This window comes from Palaemon carinicauda, chromosome 6 (genome assembly GCF_036898095.1).
Source record: "Palaemon carinicauda isolate YSFRI2023 chromosome 6, ASM3689809v2, whole genome shotgun sequence".
In the NCBI taxonomy this organism is placed as follows: domain Eukaryota; kingdom Metazoa; phylum Arthropoda; class Malacostraca; order Decapoda; family Palaemonidae; genus Palaemon; species Palaemon carinicauda.
Window position 1 is genome coordinate 95290966 of NC_090730.1, and position 10000 is coordinate 95300965.

The following is a 10000-nucleotide window of genomic DNA, read 5'->3' on the forward strand; positions in this document are numbered from 1 at the left end:
TTCTACTACTTATTCCACCATTCCCATGCAGGTTAATCTCGTATATATGTTTTTCATCTATAAAAAAGACAGCATTTTTCTGTATACTTGCTTAATTTATTTTCTAGCAATAATATACATCCATTAAAGCAGGTACTTCATCCTTCTTACCCTTTATTATCGATATCGTTGCAAAATATAAAACACTTTGATCTCTCACACTTTCGCTTTGCAGACTCCAATGAATAATGAATTGGTACTTGATAGTGGAGAAGTTATTCTTATTTCATTGTGTGTAAAAATACCACCTTTTGGTTTGGGTTCAGAATGTTATACAGAGATGAAAAGATAGTGTTAGTAAACTTATTTTTTTTCAAATTAATAACAAATACTTTCTTATTATTATTTCAGTTTGTTTGGCCGGCCAAACGAAGCGCCAAATTGTAAGATTATAGTTTTTTTTTCTTCTTTTTGAGAAGTCTTAGTCTATTCAGCTATTATTTTGTGTGTGTTTTTTTAAGGACTTGAAATAGTCTTCATTTGAACAATGCAATGTTATTCAAAATATAAATACAGTAAATAGGTTATAAAAAAGTGCTTATCAAAGAGATATCCTCAGGAAAGGGAATTATTTACATATTAGTAATGGCAAGTATTCTCTGACTATAATCATATCGTCCAATATGCAATGTTGACCGACTAGAGAAACATCATGCTTAACGCTCAAACATGCGCTTACATAGGACATGGTTTTGATGCGTTTATTCTGCACCGTTGCGTCCTCTGTCCATTAATACTCTGTATTTCTTTAATCTACCTAATATTACTAATATTTTGGACCTTTTTTCATATTGTCATAGATAACCAGTTTCCTTTAAGCATTTGTTACTTTCTGTAATTACTCCTGCGATTTCTGAGAGGATTACTGGATTTTAATATTGGAGCACTTCGTAAATATGCTGCATCCATGAGATTTTAGTTAGTAAAAGTAACTATCATACAAAGAGATATACTCAAGTCCATAAAGGTAAAAGGTAAAAAAGTCATTCCAAAAAGAAAAATGATCATTGATAAGGTAGTTCATTAAAATAATTCTCACTATCGTAGTCTACGTCTGAACAGAAAACACTTTTGGCAAACATATCTATGGTAATCACTAAAAAATATTCCACATTTGCATCTGTAGAGAGATGATTTTGGAAATGACACGGTTCAAATATAGTTCCATTATCATCTAGGTGAGTTATTTTTAATTTGTAATAAAACTTGGGATTTTTATACTGATACTTCATTGTTGGTAACTCTCTCTTCTATAGAAGAAGAAATAGTTCGAAGATACTGTTGAGAGCTATACTGGTTAACACTCTGTGCTCCGTGTCGTGACTGGTTGCTGCTATTTGGAAATGTCTCCCATGAGCCACCCCAACATATTGCTGCTATGATGGCCTTTAACCTTTGTATTGCCCCATTTCGATATTTCCGACGGCTTAAATAGTAAAGCCAGGGATTCCAGGAAGTAGAACTTAAGAAAATCCACCAACACATGGAACTAACCAACTCTGACTGATAAAACCTCATGTCTTTCAAGTTTATGTATGTGGCTGTCCCTCCAGATACAGAATAAATAGTGAACAGGATAGTCATTATAGCCATTGGAAGTGTTAAGTTTTCTTCCAAATCATCAGTCGTGGTTTCCCCTCGTTTCTGTTGTTTTTTGTGATAGTATACCGCCAATGCAGATATTATAATGGTTATCAAACACTCAATTCCCAAGACTGCCATCAACATGGGGAGTACAACTTTTTTGCCTTTAACAGATACACCTTCGGGAAGTTTGGCATATGAATTCCATTCAGTGCTGAATCCATTATCATCGTGCATGATGATAAAAGAAGTTAACAGGGATACAATCCAGAAACTTCCCACGGAGATTTCTGTATTCAAAGGTGGGAGTCCGCAAAGAAATTTTAATCGAACATTATCTCTAAGTCCTTTATAACTTAAAGCAAAAATTATATGGATGGAATTTATGGCACAGCAACTAAAAACAAAGGCAGAGATGAGATGACCTGAATTATCAGGAATTTCATCTTGGCTGTATTTCAAATGATTCAGTATGTCCTTTTGACTCTTGAACTTCATTACTTCGTCGCTGCTCCCGTTCATGAGCATAAGATGTGTATACAGAGCAGGAGTTATGACAAAGAGGCATACGAATAAATCTGAAAAAGCAAGCGAAATCCTATGCAATTCAAGACCTATGCTGGAACACTGTTTACCTAACAAAGTAATTATCACTGTAATATTACCAATGATACCAGTCACAATTATAATACTTATTATTACTAAAATGGTCATCTCATAAGATTGGCAGTTTGGAGGTAGATAATTCCAGCTTCTTAACATTTCGTGTTCTTGGGGATCTTCAGCCAATATAAAAGTGTGGTCAGGGTAACAGCTTGGCCAATGTACATTTTTCAAGCCATAAACTTCTTCCCTCTCATTCTTTACATAGTAATTTTGAAGTATGTCATGGCAAATTGTCTGCTTACCATTTTCTTCGGTATGAAACACGCGAATGAGGATTCCATTTAAAACATGGTCTATGATCCTTATGTTTCCATTACATACTGATTGGAAACATGTTTCATCATCTGCAAGGAGGGCTGCTGCCAGTAGATGCTCGAAGTGAACATCATTATCTGAGGGTTTTTTGCATTCTTGTTTATTGAGGAAAAGAACATTTTCATCTGCACAGAAGGTATATGCTCCCATGTTTGAACAGTTCTTGTTGTAGATATCAAAGAATGGAGCACAGACATCTTTAAATTTTTCATCATGTATTACAGTTACAGATTTGTTATCATAACTGATGAAAGAGTCTTGGAAACTGGTGTACTCGCCGTACATAGCCGAAAATATATATTCGCAGAAATAGAGTGTTTTTGTGAAGGAAATTTGACGTAGCACATTTTCTCCAAAGTCGTTATCTTCATATTCGTAATAGTAGTGGTAGTAAAGAGAAATATTATTTACATTTTGGTCATAGTCTTCTATGCTTAAATTTTCAGCATCTTCGGGTCTCATGAAATCAGAGCTTTGATTTGCTTTCATCATATCAGTTATGTATCCAAGAGATGATGCATTATTTTCTGAATGTTGTCTCAAATCAATATTTTCACTGTGAAAATTAATCGTTTCTCTTGTCAAAATTGCTTCTTCGTTATCAAGGTGAGGTAGAGTGTTGTTGGAGAACAGAATTTCTGTAAATTGGTTGTGTGACGTGTTGTTAAGATATTGTTGTTTTTCCTTTTCTTTAGTTGGTAATTCAGCTATTTCTTGTTTTTCAGTTTCTGCCTGCAGCACTTTGTTAGTGGTGATCAGTGCGAGGAGTCGTAGAATCACCAACGTTTTTAAAGATGTTTTAATTGCCATTTCTTTTAGTTGAATTACCTGTAAAAGTAAAGAAGTGTTACTGGGCACCTTATCATACAGCATATGAACCCTTTTAATTATAGTTCAGTGTACAGTTATAACAGGAGTAAACTGTCTTTATTCTATTTCCATAATGACTTTGTCATGTGGGAGTTCTTACTATAATACTGGGCATTATTGTACATGACTAGAAATATTTCAACTATATGAGTTATCTAAAATATGAACAGGGATTCAAAACAATAAAGAAAGCAATAAGAATATGATTTAAAACACACAAACACACCTCTTTTACTCTCTCTCTCTCCCTTATTTTTCTGACATAAGCAGTTTTCTTTCATAGGTGATTCTAAAAGAACAAAAAAGATATTGATAACTGCGACAGTCATACTTTATCAGTTACATTGTGGATTGACCTCCTTGAACAAAACCCTTAACAGAAGAGCAAATAATCGCCTCTCGAACCTCCTGCATAGTAAGGACCTTTCTTTCTTTTACTTCTATATTACTTCTGAATCATGCAAATTTTACTCTAACTTATCGTTTGTCATTCTTTTAAAATGGTCAAATCATCTTAAACACCCTGAACCATCTAATTTAAACGATGCAAACTTTTTCACGACTTTAAATAAATATCTCACGTTTTCTTTACTATTTTTATTCGTATTCCACATGTGCGTTGCAAACTCCCCCGTCTCATTTTCTTTCAATTTCCACAGTTTTCTTTCATAAAAAGACTTTTCATATATTCCAGTTCTCGATTCCATAAACACTGCAAAACTCTTCAAACCATTTTGCACAAACACTGCTACCTTCCTTGTTTCACACATTCTGCAACTTGTCTACTTTCACTTTATGCTATCTTATTGATTCCCATTATCCCCCATAACCATTTTCTAAATATGGTAAAACTTTTACGCTTGTTTCTGTAGTTTCTTTTCATTGTCCTTATCAGTACTATATTTTCTCCAAATTTTAACCATCCCTCACTCCATTCATGATCTATTCTTTATACCATAAAAATTTCTCTTCTCTATCTTCTCACATTACTCCATACATAAAAAAACATAAGTTGTATGACTTATTGTCTGAAATCCATCCACTTTTTCACGGCCTGTCAAAATATTGTTGCACACCAGATTTTTGAACTATTCATCTTCTAAACATTACTCATTGCCTCTCTATGCTTTTTTCAGAAAGGGGTTAATTGTTGGAGATAACTTAATTTCTATTTTACCCTATCATTTGCTTGCTTTCATTTGTTAGAACTGTCATGAGTTTTTTTTTTTCAAGACTTTATATATCATGTTAGAGTTTTTATCTTACTTTCAAACTTCTCACATAACTTTTTATAAGAAGCCCAATATAGGCTACCAAGAAATGTTTCACCTAAATTATTTTTAAAATCACCTTTGCCATCTTTACTGTAATACAAAGAAACAAATTTCCATATGACAAATTCCTTTAGAATTTTTCCCTTACGTATATATTATAGACCCTTTATAGCAAAATTTACCCTTTGATTATTGTACTCTTCTGTTGTCCACATTTAAGAAAGTTTAAATATATTCACTACTGGGATCCTGAAGTGCCTTTCTTCAGTTGTATATACTTTTAATTCCATGTTTACTTACAAATACAAAAAAAGTTTTTAGTACTTTGAAAGTTGTTACCTCGTCAACGAAGTTAGAAGGAGGTAATGTTTTACCCCATGTTTGTGTGTTTGTGTGTGTTTGTTTGTTCGTTTGTGAACACCTTCCTAACAACAATTCTTATCTTTGAGTAATGAAGCTTGCAGAAATTAGCTGTTATGTAAAAAGGTATAAATTATTTAATTTTGGAAGGTAAAGGTCATAGGTCAAGGTCAAAATCAACCAAAAGGTCTCCTTCAAGTAATCAGCCATAAATTTGAACACCATTGTCACAGAGACTTCAAACTTGGATCATATTTGTGTGTATGAAAATCCGCGCCAATTAATGCATGTTAAGGTCGAATGTCAAGGTCGAGTCCAAGGTCAAAGTCAAGCAAAAGGTCAAATTCGGTCATCAACCATACAACCACAATTTTAATCGTAAGGCTATGAAACTTGCAGGGATTTTAAACTGTTATACAAAGAACTGGAAACGATTAAATTTTGGATTGTCAATGGTCAAGGTCATGGTCGAGCAACACGTCCATATCATGTAATCAGCCATAATTTTGGACATCCTTGACACAGAGACTTGAGACTTGGTTCATATTTAAGTGTATGATAATCCACGACAATTAATGCGACGGAGGTCTGTGCTCTACTGAGTACCCCTCTATTATTTCCCATTCTTGACTACCGTAAGGACTATGTTGCTGTTTTTGTTCTTACTCCACAGTCTCTTCTGACACAAACACCCCTGTTGACACAGTTAAATACTACTTCAATGATCAAACTCGCTACATTTTTATCTTCACCAACGAAGTTGGAAGGAGGTTATATTTTAACCCCTGTGTCAGTTTGTGCGTTTGTTTGTTTGTGTGTGTTTGTTTGTTTGTGAACCGCTTCTTGGCCACAATTTTAATCGTAGAATAATGAAACTTGCATGGATTAACCGTTATGTAAAAATCTAGGAACATTTTAATTTTGGAAGGTCAAGGTCAAAGGTCAAGGTCAAAATCAAGCAAAATGTCCCATTCACGTAATCAGAAATAAGTTTCGACACCGTCGTCTCAGAGAATCCAAACTTGATTCATATTTGAGCGTATTAAAATCCACGCCAAATAATACATATTAAGGTCGTCGGTCAAGGTCGAGTCCAAGGTCAAGGTCAAGCAAAACGTCAAATCCTGGTCATCAACCATACGGCAACAGTTTTAATTGGAAAGTAATAAAACTTGCAAGGATTTGAAATTGTTATGCAAAGAGCTGAAAAGGCTTCAATTTTGTAAAGTCAAAGGTCAAGGACATGGACGACCAAAACGTCCAAAATCAGCCCAATAGGTCAAGAAATAAACTACCCTGGGGGAGGTCTGCACTCTAATGAATGGTCCTCTAGTTGGTACTAAAGCCTTTGGCGGTATTTCATTCATTCTCCTTGCATGGAGTTGTCACTTCTTTCACATATAAAATACGTATAAAAAAATCAAAATAGGGTTACTTTTGAGAACTGGTTTAAACACAAAACATAAGAGTATAAATGTTAACCTTATTTATATATTTAGGATACGTGTAAAGTGTCATACCACAGTACGTTTTTATTCTCAAAGTAGAGATACGTGACAACATCCCGTGTTATATTGAATGGTATAGGGTTCACAATAATTACCTTTATCTTGATTTAATATCAAACTTAGTAAAGTTTACCTATTAAAGTTGAAACTATTGCCTTGTTTTAAATTCTAGATCAAACACCGATGCATATATATATATATATATATATATATATATATATATATATATATATATATATATATATATATATATATATATATATATATATACATATATATATATATATTTATATATATATATATATATATATATATATATATATATATATATATATATATAATCATTTTTATTATCTCCTATGCCTATTCACGCGAAAGACTTCGGATAGATTTCACCAGTCATTTCTATCTTGTGCTTTTAATTCAATACTTCTCCATTCATCATCTCTTAATTTACGCTTTGTAGTCCTCAACCATGTAGGCCTGGAGCTCCCAACTCTTTCGGTGGCTTCTGGAGCCTAGCTAAACGTTTGGTGAACTAATCTCTCTTGAGGAGTGTGAAGAGTATGTCCAAGCCATCTCCATCTGCCCCTCATCATGATCTCATCCACATATGGCACTTGAGTAATCTCTTTTGTAGTTTCTTTCCAAATCCTGTTCTGCTATTCAACTTTCAATATCCTTCTGAGAGGTTTGTTCTCACATCTACTAAATCTGTTGGCGATTGTATTATTGTCATACCATAACTCATGTCCAAACAGTAACGCCAATCTCACTGAACTGATATAAAGTTTAATATTTATATGTTATTTCTGGGGATTTTATCTCCAAATTCTACTTAACCTAGCAATTGTCAGATTTGTGTTTTTCACTCTTTTACTAAACTCTTATTCTAAAGACCTTGTATTGAAAATCATAGTTCCCAAATACTTAAGGAATTCTACCACATTAATCCTTTCTCTGTCCAATGATATTTCATCTTTCATTATTTACTCCGTTCTAATCATCTGTCTTCTAGTTATCTTGAGCCCAACTTCGTGTGATATTTCATGCACTCAGGTAAGCAAGCATTGCAAATATTTTGGTGTTCTGCTAATACAGACAGCATCATCAGCATACTGTAGGTCTGCTAATTTCTTATTACCAACCCAGTCTAACCCTTTTCCACCATCTCTGACTGTTCTACACATTATATAATCCATGAAGATGATAAATAACATAGGCGACAATACATTCCCTCAGAGTACTGCACTGATCACTGGAAATTCTTTTGATAGGACTAAGCTAACAATAACCTTGGACTTGCTATGTTCATAAACAAACTTCAAATTCACATATCTAAGAGGAATTCTATAATAACGCAGGACTCTTCACAAAATTGGCCGGTGCCCACTATCAAAGGTTATATCATACTCCAAAAATGCCATCAAAATGAAAATTTGATCAGTACAACTTCTAAATTTTCTAAATCCTGCTTGTTCTTCTCTCAGCTTTTCATCAATCTTTCTGTTGTAGTCTCTCAAGAATAAGCATGCTATATATTTTCATGACAACTGACATAAGTGTGATGCTTCTGTAATTATTGCAACCAGTCAGGTCTCCTTTTTTGCCATTTCCACCAACACTCCTAACTCCTATTCATCAGGTTTTGCCTCTTCACCCCACATTCTACAAACTAATCTTGTAAGTATTCTGGGTGTTACTTCATTTTCAGCCAGTATCATCTCAGCAGTTATTCCATCATATCCAGGGGCTTTCCATCTCTTTATTTTTTAATGATAGCTTTGACTTCAAACACAGAATTCATTCATGGGCATATCAAAGTCTTCATCAGCTTCAGGTATATCAATCAAATTTTACCTTCTTATCTCCTATTCATGACCTCACTAAAGTGTTCCATCTAACATTCTCTTTCTGCATCTTCTGTTGTTATAACAGATCCATCTCTCTTTCTGATGGGTATATACTTATTCTTCTTTGCCCTAATAGAGATTTCATTAGTAATTCTATGAGTGATTCTTACACCATAGCCACTCCCTCAATTCATGCCTTGTAAGACCCATTTTCTTCCCTGTCTAAATATTCACTGCAGTTATTCCTTGCTTTTCTTTTGACCTCCCTATCAATAATGGAATATTTAGAATGCTCTACCTTGTAATTTTCATTACTTCCTTGAAAACTATAAACAATCTATTCCTGTCTTTGTCTCCTTTTTTATAGCATCCCAAGTATCATTTGGTATCCATATCTTTCTCTTTGTAACTGTGTGTCCCAAAACTTCACTACCAACTGACTGATATTTGTCCTTAATATCGCATCATTCTTCATTAATTGTCTGTTCTTCTTCTCTTAAAGTCTCTAAGAATGCGAATCGATTCCTACATTCGATAACCTTCGCCAACAAACTTGGAAGGAGATTATGTTTTAGCACCTCTGTGTGTTTGTGAGTTTATTTGTGTGTGTTTGTTTATATGTGAACAGTATCCTGGTCACAATTCTTATTGTAGTGTAATGAAACTTGCAGTGATTAACTGTTATGTAAAAGACTGGGAATTATCAAATTGTGGAAGGTCAAGGTCAAAAGTCAAGATCACAGTCAAGCAAAATGTCAAAGTCAGGTAATCAGCCATAAGTTTGGACATCCTTATCACAGAGCCTTCAAACTTAGTTCATATCTGATCGCATGGAAATCCACGCCAGTTAATACATGTTAAGGTCAAAGGTCAAAGGTCAAGGTCAAGGTCAAGGTCAAATCCAAGGTCAAGGTCAAGCAAAAAGTCAAATTCTGCTCATGAATTACACTGCCACAATTTTAATCGTAAAGTAATGCAACTTGCAAGGATTTAAAATTTCTATGCAAAGAGCTTGAAATGATTAAACTTTGGAAGGTCTAAGGTCAAGGTCACAGACGAGCAAAACGTCCATATCACGTGATCACCCATAAGTTTGGACATCCTTGTCAGAGAGACTTCAAACTTAGTTCCTTGTATGGGTGTATAAAAATCCACACAAACGAGAAATAAGATGCAGTGGTGGAGGTCTGCACTCTACTGAGTGCTCCTCTAGTTGTAAATGTTACTCTATGGTCATATTCTAGAAATTTAGTTGTATCACACCTAGATATTCAAACTACCTTTATGTTAGATGCTTTTAGTTTTAATTTAAATGTCGCAATAAGGAGCTGTTGATCACTACCAGTATATGCACCTCTATAACTTCTAAAATTTCTCAGTCTTCCTTCTCTCTATATTAATGTAAATTTAATCTATTTGTTTTTTGTAATTGCCTCATGGTGAAGACCATGGTTATTTGTGAACGTCCTTGTGCTGGAAAAGAGTACCTCTAATGACAAGATTATTTGCTGAACGGGAACTTATGAAATGT

General features: G+C 34.1%; 1 protein-coding gene across 2 annotated transcripts in view; it reads right to left on the reverse strand.

The window, feature by feature from the left end:
* Positions 1 to 6: 6 nt before the first annotated feature.
* LOC137642600 (uncharacterized) overlaps positions 7 to 10000 on the reverse strand; it is a 91961-nt gene continuing 81967 nt past the window's right edge. For both annotated transcript variants that reach the window (XM_068375301.1, XM_068375302.1), the window contains one exon: positions 7 to 3432. In XM_068375301.1, the coding sequence (XP_068231402.1) occupies positions 1255 to 3414 (2160 nt within the window). In that variant the 5' untranslated portion in view covers positions 3415 to 3432 and the 3' untranslated portion in view covers positions 7 to 1254. The remainder of the gene's footprint in view (positions 3433 to 10000) is intronic.